General features: G+C 31.9%; 1 protein-coding gene, 1 non-coding gene and 1 pseudogene across 2 annotated transcripts; all 3 read left to right on the top strand.

Annotated features, from left to right (window-relative positions):
* The first annotated feature begins 2,067 nt into the window (after positions 1–2,067).
* LOC130957154 (pheophytinase, chloroplastic-like) lies at positions 2,068–2,571 on the top strand (annotated as a pseudogene).
* Positions 2,572–3,209: 638 nt separating this feature from the next.
* Positions 3,210–10,839, top strand: LOC130955547 (uncharacterized). Its single transcript, XM_057882434.1, has 18 exons — positions 3,210–3,467; positions 3,856–4,029; positions 4,441–4,622; positions 4,816–4,921; positions 5,389–5,465; positions 5,672–5,759; positions 6,080–6,266; positions 6,433–6,559; positions 7,699–7,779; positions 7,882–7,983; positions 8,136–8,231; positions 8,403–8,477; positions 8,750–8,869; positions 9,196–9,324; positions 9,733–9,810; positions 10,105–10,191; positions 10,485–10,571; positions 10,644–10,839. Exons 1-18 carry the CDS (start codon positions 3,413–3,415, stop codon positions 10,692–10,694), a joined length of 1,902 nt encoding a protein of 633 aa, XP_057738417.1. The 5' UTR covers positions 3,210–3,412; the 3' UTR covers positions 10,695–10,839.
* Positions 10,840–11,401: 562 nt separating this feature from the next.
* On the top strand, positions 11,402–11,473 carry TRNAT-UGU (transfer RNA threonine (anticodon UGU)). The gene has a single exon. It is a non-coding gene; the product is annotated as a tRNA-Thr (tRNA).
* The last annotated feature ends 5,694 nt before the right edge of the window (positions 11,474–17,167 follow it).

Below are 17,167 nucleotides of genomic sequence, written 5' to 3'. Positions count from 1 at the left end.
ATTAGGGAAAAGAAAGTTCTTCTGATTAATTTTAAATGCCATAGATCGACCATGCTCTTGATACCATGCATTCAAGATGAAATAGAAAGCTACTGCTTTTGAATTTGAGTTATTTTGTAATGCAAAAAAAGAGTAAATAGAAAATAAAATGAAGTTATATTAGCGTTATTGTTGTAACCTAAAACTTTTTTCTATATAACAGTATCTTATTTATATTAAGGACAGAGATTTATATGAAAATTGATTAGCGGTCGGTTTATATAGATTGGTTATAAGAGAAAATGTAACTATTTTAAAATATTATATTTAGATAATTTTGACTTTTATTTTATTTAAATGTGTAGTTTATCCTAAAATAAATGTAGAATATTAATAATTAGACCATCTGATTTAGGTTTCTAATTAAAAAAGATAAAATAAAAAATTAAACTCTCCCATTTGTAACTTATAAATTTTTTAAAATCATATTTTTTGAAATTGGACCAACTGATTTTTTTTTTCAAAATTTTTAATCACAAAAAATATAAAATTACACTATGCAATTTGTTTAATTATAATTAAAAAAACAAACCTCATATCAAAGAAAAAAAATTTAAAGCTGACAATATTATTGGATTACACACGTTTGCAATCCATAATAAAAAAAATTAACCATAAATAAAACATATGAATTTTTTTTATGCTAGCATAAAGCTATACCAAGAAAAAACCTTGCACCTAAAGTTGTTAAAATAAGTTAAATTTGTTGAATGAGCCTGTTTATTGGTTCAAATAGGTAGATTTTTATTTCTAAAATTAGACTTATTTAAATTTTGAATTAAATAAATTGAGTTCAATTAACTGAAAAAATAACTAGTTAAATTGGTTAAATTTTTTATATTTCTATAAATATATTAGCATTTTTTTATTAATATTTTTTTTATTCGACTCGAAAATCCAAGTGAAAAAAATTATTTGTTTAAAATTTTTGACCAAAAATAATTTTGTTTAAATATATTTTTAAAGAAACAAAACAATCCATTTAACCCGTTGAATCAACTATAAAGAACCGAATTAAAAATTTATGGTTCATAAATAAAATAAATTTTAATGAACCAATAGTCCAATACCATATAACTCATAGGCATACGCAAACTAAATCTAAATAGACACGTGTTTAATAAGTATGCTTGCATGAGTAAATCATGTTATCATATATTATTATAAAAGTTAAAAACTTTGATGTGATGAACTTTTTTTATTTTTTATTATGACAATTAGTTTTTTACTTTTTTTTCTTCTCTTTTTTTCATTTTTGTTTTTTTTTTAAAGGATAAATAGGTCTTGTCCTTCTAAGACGCGGACATTTTCATCCTTTAAGATTGAAAAATATATTTCAATTTCTCACCATGTAAATTCTGTGACAATTAAATCCTTCCGTGAAATTAGTGCTCGAAATGGTAACGAAGATTGCTGAGATGGAGAGGTGGAGAGTGCTGAAATGAAGTGGTGGAGAGTGATGTATACGTTATGGTTGCTGAAGTAGATAGAGAACAAATTGTTGAAGAACAAATTGTTGAAGAACAAATTGGTCCTTAATGACCAAAACGACGCCGTATGCATCCCATTTTTATGCCCATCATCTCAGATCTCTTCTTCTTCTTCTTCTTGCATAGCAGTTTCATCGCGCCCTTTCTTCCTCTCTCGTTTCACAGAAGAAGAGTCTTACAAGCAACGAATCCCTCAACCCATTGACTCAACTGATTCTTTCTAATTAAAATACTTCACTGAACTTTCCCATTTTTTCCGGAACGAGAAGAAGATTCTCATGCTACCTTTTTCATTAATTTAAAAGGTATAACTACTACTATTGTTACTAATTTATTATTTTTCGTGCTAAATTTTTCTACTATTTAAAGCTTTTAATAGCAGCTGAGATAGTTTCTTTTGCTAGAAATATAATAAAGTTAAATTAAATATGTATGCAGTTAAAGTTGAAATCTTTATATGATGATTATAAAAGTTTTTGTTGAATTTCTACTGAGTTCACTTGCTATGGCTTGTTAGTGCAGATTTAAATTTTTGGATATGAAAATTCTTTGTTATGGTTCCACACCATGCTGCCAAGTGGTGTAGACAAAGTGGAAATTGATTGAAAAGAACTTTAATTCACGCCAATCAAAATTTTCAAACTTTGTAAATCATAGAATTTCTTGTTCCAACACCATACCCAGAAGTGATTCCATGAGATTTCATCATAGGTCACTAAGTGTTCCAGAAGAGTCCAAAAGATTAAAGAGTTTCATGGTTTATATTGAAACTTTTGATGGCTATGTGATTGGTAGTGAAGATGAAATTGCAAGAATTGATGAACATGCTGCTTCCAAGATTCTAGTTCCAGGGTTATCAGATAGTTCAAATGGTAAATTTGGTGTTTCTATAAGTAGTTGTTTCTGGCAATGGAAATCTAAATTTAATGTACATTATGAGAAAGCTGGTTGTGAAAACATTGGTTTACCAAATATTTTTTTTCTTCCTGATTTTGGTGTTGGTTCTTTCCATTATGAGAAACAGCTTAAAGATTTGGAGTAAAGTTCCGTAATATCGTTTGCTTCAATCATCGTTTGCTGCCATGGAAGAGGTCTGGAATGATGGGCATGAAAGTGGAGATGCATACAGCATCGTTTTAGTCATTAAGAACCAATTTGTCCTCCAATAATTTGTTTCCCATCCACTTCAGCAACCGTAACGGACACATCACTCTCCACCTCTCCACCTCAGTAATCTTCGTTACCGTTTCGAGCACCAATTCCACAGAAAGATTTAATTGTCACGAAATTTACATGATGAGAAATCGAAATGTATTTTCAATCTTGATGGACAAAAATATCCGCATTTTAAAAAGTTAGGAACCTATTTATCCTTTACCTTTTTATTTTTATTTTTCTGTTCTTAACCAAATAAAGCGTGAGTGATTAAAGAAAACAAAAGTTTGCCGGCCTAATGCCTTGTAAACAGAAAAATAATAAAATAATAAAATTAATTTTAAACGTTGATGTGTTTACACTTTTAATAAACAAGAGGATAACATTCTTTAAAAATTATCAAATACTAAATAAAATAAAATATTATAAATTTTAATTTTTTTATTTAAAAAATATAGTACTCGTAGTCCCAGCTTCACAGTGAGTGTTTAAAGAGTAACCTATCTGAGAAGAGATTGATCAATTCCTCACGTTGTGTAATTTTGTTCTTTTCTGTTTATATTTTATTTATTTTATCTATACCTATCATTCAACGGTAGCGAGTCTAGTGCTGAGTTCTCACTCGTCACTCATTCCCAGGCAAGTAGTCGTAAAAAACAACACTCAAAAATTGTATATTCAGTATTTCATCTTTCGTTGTAGCCAAATCACAGCACCGAACAACGGTAATGGAGATCAAACCTGGCTTATCGGCGCTCGTCACCGGAGGTGCCTCTGGAATCGGTAACTCATGCGTCTTTTCCTCTCTTGTTTGACTTTCTTTTATTTGTGTTGTGCTCTTATTGCTGTGGAATTTGCGTGGTGGAATTGAAGATAAGCTTCAACCGAAGAACTGTGATTTTTAGCTGTGGAATTTTGATATTTGATAATTCCTTGTGTTAATCAATGAATCCTATGTTCTTCAATTGATGAATTGATCTTATTAGACTAGTGGAAGCATGGTAACTTTCTCTATTATTTGAATTAATTTAATTTAGTTAACCATTTTTGTTTAGGAGATAGCGGTGACTGTGTGCTTGATTCGAAATCTTTATTTATTTATTTATTTTTATAGCATCTATGATTTCCTTGTGATGTTGTAGTCTGATTGTATTGTATTTGTTTTATACAGGCAAAGGTCTAGTCCTAGCTCTTGCAGAGAAGGGTGTATTTATTACAATTGTCGATTACTCTGAAGAAAGGGGAAAAGAAGTTGCTTCCCTTGTTGAGAAAATCCACACCAAGTTTCACTCTAAGTTAAAGTTTCCATCAGTCATGTTCATGAAATGCGATGTCAGTAACTCAAGTAAGTGGACTTATTGTCAATTATGAAGAAAATACAGCTGGACTTCGACAAGCTCCACAATTCTAGAAGTTCGAATTGTTTGCTTGTTTTCCTTCTTTTGTCTCTTAGTTTCAGAGTATATCTTGTTTGTTAATTGATCACCTGCAGATGTTCAATCTCTAAACCTCGCTATTCTGATGCCCAAATTCATAAGTCTGATGCCTTGTGATCTTGTCTCCGGTCTTCCATTTCTAATTTAACATGATATAGTTCATAGTTCTAGAGATTTGCATGGAAGAAAGTAAACAATTGAAGTTTCATAATATATAGAATGCATCTTGTCTTGTTCCAACTATCATGATTGAACTTGTAGATAAAGGGATGTGCTGTTTTAGTCTGTAGACCATTGTACTAATTCAGAACCATCAACAGGGGATCTAGCTGCAGCATTTGAGAAGCATTTTTTGACATATGGCGGACTAGACATTTGTATCACCTCCGCAGGGATTGGTAATCCTGTACCATTCAGTAAGGATCAAACAGATGGCACTCGTAGTTGGAGACACACTATTAATGTCAACCTGATTGCTGTTATTGACAGCACTCATCTTGCGGTAAGCTAACAATAGGATGTGGTTATCCTAATAAGAAATTAGCCTTCATTCTTAGCCTGGAGAAACTATTGAATTTGCTCATTTGAAATCACGGTATCTATTACATACGTTTATTCACCCTTTTATGTTTAGATTAATGTAAAAACCATTGGTTGCCACTTGCCAGTGACATTTATTATCTATATTTTAATAGATTAAAACCATGGAAGCTGCAAAAAGGCCTGGTGTGATTATCAATTTGGGTTCTGCTTCTGGTCTTTATCCAATGTACGCCGATCCTATCTATTCTGGCTCCAAAGGTTTGTTAATTACCTACTTTAATTTGGGGAATACTGATTGAAAATTTTCTGCTGAGAAATAATAAGCATGGCGCAAACAAGTAAACGGTTTGCTAAAACTTAAAAAAGTGAAACTGTTACTTACAAGCATTCATTTGAATGGATTGGGCTTGAAGTGGGGGTAGGACAAATTCTCCAATTCTACTTTCTTTTGTTATTCACCACTGTTTTCTTACAGAGCGCATTGTTTCCTATAACAATCATAGCTCCCCAATTCTACTCCCCCCCCCCCCAAAATTATTGACACAGTTTTTGCTTACAGAGCATATTGTTTGGCTATGACAATAATGCTAAGATAGATAGGTAAATAAACAAATAACAAATAAATAAAATAACAAATAAATGAATAACTAAATAAAAATGACTGACTAGCAATTGTGTAATGGACTTACTATAGCTTCCTAACTCATTAGATTATGCTTCTGCAGGTGGTGTTGTTATGTTTTCTAGATCACTTCGTCTATACAAACGTCAGGGAATTCGAATCAATGTTCTTTCTCCTGAGGTAGGAGTTGTATTTCAAGGATAGATATCTTTTGTTATATTATTAATCTTTAATATTATGTTGAAATTGATTACAATCATTTAGTTTTTCCCCAATGCTATGAAGTCAACTACTGTCTTTCTTTAGTTTATACTTTGTTTATATACTGATTTTCAAAGGAAGATTTTTGTAATAATCTATAACAATTTACTGAAAATTTTATGCAGTTTGTTGAAACTGAGATGGGTTTAAAGATTGATCCCGATTTTATCCGTCTTATGGGGGGATTTGTACCTATGCAAATGGTTGTAAAAGGTATGTATACATTTCCTTGCTGTATAAGGAGGCTTGGCCAAATGAGGTTGGGGTTCTGCTTGTACCATGTAGCTTGCCAAATCACAATGCTTTCTACTTTATATAGTGACTACTAAAGAAGCTTCATATTATGCGTATGTCCTAAAATAGTTTAAGATGCTAAGCTGAACCTTGCATCATCGCTTCATTGATTGAAAATGTAAACTGAGTTGTTGATTATGATTCTGTTAATCTTTAATACACATTGTGACAATGTTAATGATCACTGAGTATTTTAAACGTACGATAAAATTGACATGAAAGTATTTTGACCTTTGAAGGTGCTTTTGAGCTCATTACGGATGAGGATAAAGCTGGTCATTGCCTATGGATTACAAATCGTCGAGGTATGGAGTACTGGCCAACCCCAGCAGAAGAAGCAAAGTACTTGGCACGCTCCTCACGTTTGAGGAGAAGATCTGATTTCAAAGCACCAGCAATTACACTTCCTGAGAGTTTTGAAAAAATGTGTGCATCTGAACACTCTTTCTCTGTGTTCACTTTGTATTTATTGCTGTATATGGGTGTGATTTTTTTCTCCAAAATTTCTGATCTATTGACTGTTTGTTCTCATAACTTTTCAATTGAATTATGTTTTATTTATTGGCCTTTGATAGCTGCTTACCCTTTGCAGAGTTGTTCACACCTTAACTCACGACTTTCGGAAAGCTACCAGAATAGTGAGGACACCACTGAGATTACCAGTCAAACCAAATCATGTTCTTGTGAAGATAATTTCTGCTGGTGTAAATGCTAGTGATGTAAGTTGCTAAATTTTCTGAGAGGTTCGTGCGTGCATATTATCGAGTCTTTTGTTTCTTTTTTTTTTTTTTCTGTTCTTCATTAATACTAGAGATAGCCTCAATTGTGGGAAATAGATAAAACTTGTTTTGTTTGTTAACTAATTGACCAGAAGAATCAATCAGTTACTCAATAGATAAATGTTCAAGTCAGAAAACAGCATGACTTATACATCTCATCTTATATACTCATTACTCGAACATTCTGTATACAAGGAACATCATAGTTTTGTAAGAAAACCATCTTTTCTATTTACCCTTGAGAGAAAAATGCATTCTCAATTTGATTATTAAAAAGGTCAATTTCATCAGTTGAGTCAATATATATATATATATATATATATCAGATCCCTCCTTGAATGTGAGGTGTCGTTGAGCATTCATAAAGCTCATGTACAATGTAAAATGTGTAGAGTAGGATTATATTGTACATGAGCTTTATGAATGCTCGGCACCTCGCATTCAACGAGGGATTTGATTGAGATGGTTTAAAATTCATTGGATTCAGTTTACAGAGTTAAAACTTTTGGTGACCAAGATGAGTAAGCATGAATCATTTAGGGCCCATAAATGTATCTTCCTCTTTAAACTTTGTAGAAAATATGCTAATTGTACATATGAAATATATAAGACAGTTTTTAAACTTCTACTATTTACTTGTATAAATTATTAGTTAAAGAGCAAGACTGTCTTCAGAATCTGTTATTATGACAAAGAAGACAATATATTAATAACTGAACCTGTCAGATGAATTTGGAGACTTCAACTTACAAATTGTTTGCTTAAAGGGACCCAATGGTCAATGTAGCATCATCTCTCATGCTTTTAATATTTGATTATAACTCAGGCATTACAGGACTGCTCAAGATAAACAAGTGTTATTTGTCTCTAGAATGAAAACAATTAGGATGTAATATTAATTTCAGATGGATGTGGTCATGTATAAAACTAATGAAGTCTCGCGAGATCAGTTCCTCTCTTTTTATTTTTATTAATACACAGTTGCGACCCACATTATCTCTGAATCTTTCACTTGTGATATCCTTATTAATTTAGAACGTGTTTATGTCAAGAATTCTAACAAGAATCAGTAATGATAGGTAAATTTTAGCTCAGGCAGGTATTTCGGTGGCAAAACCAGTGATGTTGCTTCTCGTCTTCCATTTGATGCTGGATTTGAGGTATAGATATACCCCCAGGAGTAAACTTCTTGATATTAAATCTACCACGGGATGCAGTATACCACTACTCTCATCTGTACTTACTGTTTGTGATATATCTAGGCTGTAGGAATAATTGCAGCAGTTGGGGATTCTGTCAGTGACTTGAAAGTTGGAATGCCTTGTGGGTTCATGACTTTTGGAGGTTATGCTGAATTCATAATGGTGAGAACCAGTTAACATATTCTCAGAGTCTTACTTTCATATTTGTGGTGTAGTTGCTGGAGTTCTATCTACCACTTATTTAATAAATAATATGTTGTGATTTTTGAATATGAACCTGATGTGGTGTTGATTTGTCCTGTTGCTTTTGATAGATTCCTGCAAAGCATGCGCTTCCGGTGGCAAGACCAGATCCAGAAGTTGTTGCAATGCTTACATCAGGATTAACAGCTTCAATTGCTCTAGAAAAGGTTGACTAATATAAGATTATCTCCTTGCTTCAGAACTATCTGAATTTGCTATATGTGAAACTCTATCTCATGTATCGATGTAACAGAAGATTTTTTTTTTTGTTTTGCAACCATTTTCCTTACACGAGTGGTTATTATTATTTTTAAAATATCTTTGTACATACTGCATAGGCAGGGCAAATGGAATCTGGAAAAGTGGTGCTTGTTACTGCTGCAGCAGGTGGAACAGGGCAATTTGCTGTTCAGGTGCATAAATCCCATGCTCTTTCTCAACCTTATGCATGCGTATATGTTTCTAGGAAATACTTGTTTAAACCAATTCCATACTGCTGCTTATTCTGTAGTGTGGTAAGTAGAAGCTGGACAGACTAACATAATGCTTCTAGATAAATTCAACATACTATTATCATCTTTGTTTATCTTATCCATATACCATGTAAAATATTTACTGGTTATACTATTTTTGTCCATACAAATCCCTTTACTTGACCAAGTAATGATTTGGTTTATTTCTGCAGCTTGCTAAATTAGCTGGAAACACAGTGGTTGCAACTTGTGGAGGTGCAGCAAAGGCTAAGCTTCTGAAAGAATTGGGCGTTGATAGAGTCATCGACTATCATAGTGAAGATATAAAATCTGTATATTTCATAACCCCCTAATTCTTGTTAGGGTATGATAAGTGAATGATCCTATTTACAGAAACGAACCACTTGCAACACTATTAGCTATTCAGTTGTTTGATGGCTTCTTATAAGTGAATAAGTCCTCCTTGTGTCATGGATAGTAATTCTAATTTTACTGTGTGGAGATTTTAACATTTTTGGCATATTAAAAGAATTCAAAGTTCAAACATGCGTAAATCTAGACACTAGACCAGCACAAACTGAAATTGACATATGCACATCATGACATTATCTTGCAAATTGCTTCCTGTTAACCGGTTGATTTGTGCTTACTTTTTCAGGTCCTAATGAAAGAGTTCCCGAAAGGTATTGACATCATCTATGAGTCCGTTGGTGGTGACATGTTAAACTTGTGTTTGCAAGCTTTGGCAGTCCATGGGAGACTCATTATTATTGGCATGATTTCTCAGGTAAACCCCTCCCCCCCTTTCTTTTCTGTTCTCTTCTTCTCCCTTCCTCCCCCTTTTCATTTCATGATTTATTAAACAGATACTAACAAAAGTTTCTTTGTATCTATGAACACTTGGAAACTCTACAAAGAAACTTTTGTTACTCACTTAGTCCTACTCTCAAGTTCTTGGATTTGAAAACTTTATACTAAATCATGCAGTGCTTCGAAATTGACTTGTACCATATATTTTATCTTTTATCTTTTATCCTCTATTCTAATGTAAACTGAACTATAGTCATTGTGTGATTCACCTTGTATGGAACATGGAATTCTATTCACCTTGTACCATATATTTTATCTTTTATCTTTTTTACCTATCTGAATGAATAAGAATGATTTAATAATACTGTGTTTCCATTTCACTCAGTATCAAGGAGAAAAAGGTTGGACGCCATCAAACTACCCTGGACTGTGTGACAGGCTCTTGGCAAAGAGCCAAACAGTGGTATGTAGCAATAGAAGAGTGCCGCACTTGTTGGCTGCTATTAATTATTGTTGTTTATTATTTTTAATTTTCTTATCTCACTTTATTTGTGAAACACACGAGATTTAATGAAGTTCATAGATTGACCTCCTATAAGATTTATACAATAATACACTGAATACCCTTATTTTGTAAAATATCAAATATAACTCTATACATCCCTGTAAATATAACACTCCTCCCATACGAAGTTTGATGTATTTATATGTTTCCTAAGTTGTTCATCTTATGGTTATACATAATTCCCATTTTTAGGCTGGCTTTTTCCTGGTGCAATATAGTCACTTGTGGCAGGAACATCTTGATAAGCTATTTAATTTCTACTCTAAGGGAAATTTGAAGGTAATTTTTGTTATACCTTCTTATATATGAATTTAATTTTGATGCATTGTTAGTGTAAAACAGTTTTATACGTGCATCCAATTATGTAATGTTACGTCACAAAGAAATAATTACCTTTTACATTGACCGCGTGAACAGTCATCCAATAAAACGGATGTGATTGGACAATTGTGTAAAATATTTTACATTGTTAGTGCATTAAACTCTTCACATATATAACATTATTTCATCTTGGATTTTCTAGTTACCCTTCCAGCAAGAGATGCTTAAATTTTCTGATTTTTTTCACATAGGTTTCTATTGATCCAAAGAGATTTCTAGGCGTGCATTCTGTTGTAGATGCTGTGGAGTATCTCCACTCAGGCAAAAGTGTTGGGAAGGTATTTATTTACTTTATTAAGAAACTTTTTTTTTTCCTATTCTATAACATTCTAACGATACAAGTTATCTAGGTGGTTGTGTGTGTGGACCCAACCTTCCAGAAGCAAGTGGCCAAATTATGAGTACACATTTTAAGTGACGTCTCTCATAGTAGGGATATTCAGCAGTTTTCAATGCATAAAGGAGAGCTCGAGTTTGCAGCTCCTGTTAACATTATAGTGGAATGTTATTGAAATAGTTCAAATAAAAAAGATTTTGGTGATTACAGTTTTCACTGTTTACTATTTTTCGAGTCAATTACAATGTTAAAGATGGAATGTTACTAATGATGTGACATATATGACAAGTTTAAAGTGCTCTAAATGAATTGATGTATAAGAACTTTAGAAGACTAAATGGGTCTTAAAGTAATTTTTTTTTTTGAATGACTGTTTTTTGGAAGGTCGATTGATCAAATTTGCCTGTTAAATACAAGTCGTTTTAATACCAAATATATATATAAAAGTTGCTTGTCAATTATATATATATATTTTTTAATTTTTATCATATTTTTAAATTATTCGTAAACTTATTTGTCATTTGTATTTTTTTATGCATCACTTTGTATCATAGCAAAATTATTAAGAGCATTATAAAAAATATTTTATTAAAGATTATTGAAAAAATAATTTTTTTCACATATTTTATATATTGAATGCATAAAATTTTTTATAAATTTTTTTATTAAAATGTTATTTTATCATACCGGTAGTGCTTATAGTGGTATCTAAATATCTCATATGAATTTCAAAATGACGAGATGTAATGGGGGAAGAACAAGAATAAACAAGCCCCTATAGCTCAGTGGTAGAGCGTCAGTCTTGTAAACTGAAGGTCTGTAGTTCGATCCTGCATGGGGGCATACTTTTAACAATGGTTGTCTCATTTAAACATAGATTTAGCTCAAATTATTTTTTTTAAATATAAAAAATTTAAATTTGTAATATATTTATTTTATATTTATTAAATAAAAATATTTAAAACTTTTTATTAATAGTAAAATTATAAAAAAAATTATTGTATTTCCACTCTTTTCAAAAGTAACAATTATACTTTTTTTTAAGGTTTTAGGCATCGAATAGATGAACTTAAAGATCTTATTTTATTAAAAATATAAAAAAATTAAAATTTTTAATATATTTATTTTATATTTATTAAATAAAAATTTTTAAAATTCACTATTAATAATAAACTTATCATAAACAGATGTTAGATTATTTTATCGTTGTCTCATTTAAACATAAATTTAGCTCAAATTATTTTTTTTTAAATATAAAAAATTTAAATTTGTAATATATTTATTTTATATTTATTAAATAAAAATATTTAAAATTTTTTATTAATAGTAAAATTATAAAAAAATTATTGTATTTCCACTCTTTTCAAAAGTAATAATTATACATTTTTTTGAGATCTTAGACATTGAATAGATAAATTTAAAGATCTTATTTTATTAAAAACATAAAAAATTTAAATTTTTAATATATTTATTTTATATTTATTAAATAAAAATTTTTAAAATTCACTATTAATAATAAACTTATCATAAACAGATGTTAGTTAAATTTTTTAAATAATTATTATATTTTCTCTCCTCAAAAATAACAATTATACTTTCCCTTTGAGATTCTAGACATCATATCTTTGACGGATAATGATGACTCTGATGAATACGTAGAAGAATTGAAGGAGTTTTTTACAGTGGGGAAAATATTTTCTGGACCTTGAAGGAGCAGGTAATAAAAATAATTAATACAACATATAGGAGTCGGTTTACAAATAATAAAAGGTTCATAAATAAACTTTCATTAACATGTGGGGCAAATTTGATTATAGGATTAAATTGGGTTGGGGTCGAGAGTGGAGAATTTTAACCCAGGCAGAGCTTCAATTGCCCTCCCAAAAATTGTCGACCAAGAAGATCTCCGGCAACAAACGGCATTTCCGGTGAATTCCATCACCAAGATTTGAAACGATCAAATTCAGAGATTGAAACTTGATGAAGTCCTGCTCACAGATTCTACAGAAGATCATGAAGAAAGGATTCTATCTTCTGATCTCCATGTTCCCATCAACTCTAATCCTAATCAAGAAAGGATTCATCTGATTCCCATTAATCACCTCAATCCCATGATCCCACTCTCAATACTCCTCTTTCTTTATCAAAAACCCTAATATTCGCATCATCAATTATGATCATTAACTCCTCTCCCTTCATGAACTCCGTCCTTGTCCTTCAGAACCTTCGCGTATTCAGTCTTGGCTTGAATCCTTTTAATTCCTATTGCGTCGCTCATCACTCTGCTAATTTTCCCCTTTATACGTCTATTACTGCTCTGATTTCTGGTAGTTTTTCCATTTTTCGTTCGTTTAATATGTAAACACGTAAAAAAAACAAGGTTTTGTTGTCTGTTCCCTGCTGTTTCCTGCGGAAACAAAGAATAGTCGTTTTGGGGATTTGTATTCTAGGGTTTTTTTATTGGATCGTCGTTTTTATTTTGGGGTGTCGTTTTTGGGTGTTGTATTGAGAAGAGATGCTGGAGGCGCAGCCAGTGTTGTTCAGGAGAAGCCCGTCGAGGAGGCGCATGCTGAGGCCTGGCGTTGGTACCGACGATAGAGGTGGGACTTCTCTTCATGTTAAAGGTGATTTCAAACTGGTGAGTTTCTTCAGTTTCATCAATCCCTCTTTTATGTTGTTGTTGTTGTTGTTGCAGAATCCTTCTTTTAAGCGACAGGCACTACTTGGCAACTTGAACTACAACAATGCCGCATCCTATAAATCTAATGGGGGTAAAACTCCTTTCATTTTTTGTGCATTTATCAGTTGAATGGGTTAGGCTTATTTTATATAGCATTGTAATCATTTTCTTACCATATATACTAATTTGTTACTGTGATCAAATGGACAGGAATTGGCTCCAGCAGTTCAAGTAGTGATTCCTTGTCGTTCAGTGGTACTAAATTTGCTCCTAGCTGTTATTTGGTTTGTTCTTGAGACAATCTGTTAGCAGGGAAACTTAAAATTTACTCTTATTTTAATCTTTGCAGATTCAGATTCAGCGAGTTCCTCAAGGAGTGATTCTGAAGCATGGCCAATGTGCGGTGCACTGCAGAAGAAAATGATTTGCTTCAAGGCTTCTTTTGAGTGTGCGGCTTCAATTCATGGACTAGGTGTGTGCTTTTGATTCTCTTTTTATCTCCTTTTCGCTGCAATGCTTTAATTTTCTGCAGATGAAATGTTGGCTAAATTTGTGATTGCATTGTTATTTCAGATAGTGTTGCTGTGAACATGGTTTGCTGTTTCATATTGGATGAATTTTTTGTGGCAGGACAACTGCTAGAAGAGGTTTGTGGTGTGCATTATTAATCACATACTTTCTTCCATTGCAGCAGGTATTTCTAGTTCTTGCAATTGTAAATTGATCTTTATAGAAGCTGCTACTACCATCTTTAAATTTTTATTACACTCTTTACAGGCCTTACCAAATGTTCCACCAGCAATGCTGATGCCGTTAATTGCGGAAGTGAGATTTTGTCAAATCTTACGGTAGGAACACCATGGAAGACAGTTGCCAAAGTAAGGAACACTTTTGGCATCGATTCACAATTTTGTTATTTCATTAAGTGCACTAAAAAATTAGAAAACACAAAATCCGATTGTATGGTGTGTGATTAATAGTAAAGGTGAAGCTTTTGCGATTGAGAAATTCTAAGAAAAGTGTGATTTGAATGGCTACCGGAAGATTTGAAGTGGGTTCGACTCAGCAGTGTTAGTGGCGGCAGTGACGGAGGCGATGAGATATTGAATAGGAAAAATTTTTTATATTGTTTGCGAACCATGGAAACAATGGAAGAATGCCTAACAATGGAAGAAAGCCTTGATGATGTCCTCAATTCAACGGGATCTAGGTTCGTGATGGACATAATCGCCGGATTCCCTCTCACTTCTTCAAGTCCCGTTACATCTCTCAAACCCATATCGCTACTGCTTACCATGCTGTCCGCCTCAATGCACCTCTCGTCGGGGCAAGGTTGCCACCTGGTGTGTCCTCTACAGTGCTTTCCACGAGGCTTATATTCTGTGTTTTATTTCTAAATATTATAAATAATTAATTATTATTGTTATTATCATTATATGAAATTATTTTAATATTTACTTCTAGTAGGAGTTAGAAAGACAGTATCCTATGGTTGGTGTAATGTTGGATGATTATTTGGAGAGTTTTTAGTCATAGTCTGAATGCTCCAAAATTCTCATGGATTTTTTTCTTTGACAAATTTTTTTATTATTTTTGTGAAAACAAAGAAAATACTTTCTTCATTTCATCAATAGTTTTTATATTTTATTTACTTTACAATTATAAGATATTTTGATAAGAAATATAGTGTGTGTTTATTTTGTTGGACACCAAATTGATATATATGTTTTTACTAACCACATATTGGTTAATAAAAAAAGGGGAATGCTAGGGGGACAATGACTTTGTTGAACAATATGAACAACCACCAATCAAATAAAAACACACTACACCTCTAAATTAACCCTCTAAATTTTAATATTAAAATAACCATCCGTACACTAGTAAAATGAACATCCGATATATCTATTGTTTACATTGTTTAATATTTTCATTGTTCACCCATACTTTTCCATGTTTTGTTACCTAAATATACAAAATATTAATAATATCTTCTGTTGAAAATAAAAATAAAGGCCATATATAAATTTATATCCAATAAGTCCAAACACAAATAAATTATTTTTTTATTGTTAAAATTTTTTATGGCCCAACATTCACTTAACCCACTAAAACACTTTTTTTCAAAAAAAAAAAATTCAAATCAGTCATTATATTATTGGCTCAACCAGACTACAATATACTAGTTTACAATTAAAGTAAGTATTGGACACATATAATATTATAGAAAACTTATATCTAGAATGAATCTGAATCACACATTTAGAATATTTTTACTTGGTCCATCAATATCTAGAAGATACTTTCCCCACCAAAGACATTCCCATAATGAAAACATGAAAGGACTAACAAGAGTGAGTGGCACACAATACAAGTCACACCATATTGTAGAATATTTGGCTGTCTATTGGGCCCCACGTCAATGACTATGTCCAAACAAGAATAATTCTTCCTCTTCTGTTTTCAAATTGTGGCTTTTTACATTTTGTATTGTAGTATAACTGTATAAGTAGTGTTTTTTGATAATACAAAAATTTAATGTATTTTTATTTTATATAAATCTTATAAATCTGAGAATTAGATTTATAATTTTTATTATTATTTTAAAAAGAATTTACAAATTTAAAAGTCAAATTTATATTTTAATATTACAAATTTTTTTGAACAAACCAATAAAACCTTTCAATTTGAATTTTTTGAATTATTTATTTATTTTTTATCCAAAACCGACCTTCAATTTTTTATCTCCACCCAAAATTGACACTCAGTTTTTTACCTTTATCCAAAATTTAACCTTCAGTTTTCTACTCCCACCCAAATCTGAACCTCCAATTTGTAGTTTTTAATAAAAACAAACCAATTTTTCATAACTATCTATAACACACTCTTCCAATCCATTACCAAAAAATTAGTCGCAAATTGCAACACTTTTTATACATTTTCCGAATGTTCGTTTGGCATTGTATTTATATAATTTTAATATTTAAAAAAGTGTTATTAAATTAAAATAATATTTTTTATTATTTAAAAATATTTTATTATTTTAAAAAAAATAATAGTCAAAACCTCTTCTTTCAAGGTTACACACCTTTTTGTTTCTAAGGGTAACCAGGAAGGAATTAATAGTCAAAGCCATTTCAACCATTAAATTTCCATTGTCCCTTAAAAGGGATAAGTATGATTTTGATCCCCAACGTAGAGGTTAAAAATTTATTTCATCTTCGATCTTTTCTTCGCTCCAAAATGATCTCTAAGGTTTCAGTTTGTTTTAAAATCGTCCTTTTTACTAATTTTATATTTTTATTACCAAAATATTCTTCATTAAAAAATTATAAAATAAAATAAATATAAAATAAAAAAAAGAAAGAAAGGGAACAGATAAGGGGGAGTGGGGAGAGAGAAGGGGGAATGCAGAAAGGGGTGGGAGGCGCAGAAAGGGGGGGGGGGAGGGAAGGAGGGGGACCACCGCACCACCGGCCCGCCGCTTTGCCGCACCACCGCACCGCACCCGCCGCACCACACCACCACGACCTTCTTCTTCTTCTTCTTCTTCTTCCGCCGCACGACCGCCCCGCCGCCCCGCCCTCTGCCGCACCATAGCAGCTCACCCCCGCCGCACCACCGCACCGCACCACCACCTCCTTCTTTTTCTTCTTCTTCTTCCGCTGCACCACACCACCAACTCTTCTTCTTCTTCTTTCTTCTTCTTTCTTCTTCTTCTTCTTCTGTGAACTAGATTTGTTTGTGAAATTTCTGATTTTTTGTGAAATTTTTTGTGGAATATTGTTGTTGCTGAAATTTGTTGTGAAGTTTTGTTGTGAATTTCTGATGATGATGATGATAATGACCATGATGAT

Source organism: Arachis stenosperma, chromosome 10 (assembly GCF_014773155.1).
Source record: "Arachis stenosperma cultivar V10309 chromosome 10, arast.V10309.gnm1.PFL2, whole genome shotgun sequence".
NCBI lineage: Eukaryota > Viridiplantae > Streptophyta > Magnoliopsida > Fabales > Fabaceae > Arachis > Arachis stenosperma.
This window is presented reverse-complemented; position numbering and strand designations above follow the sequence as displayed.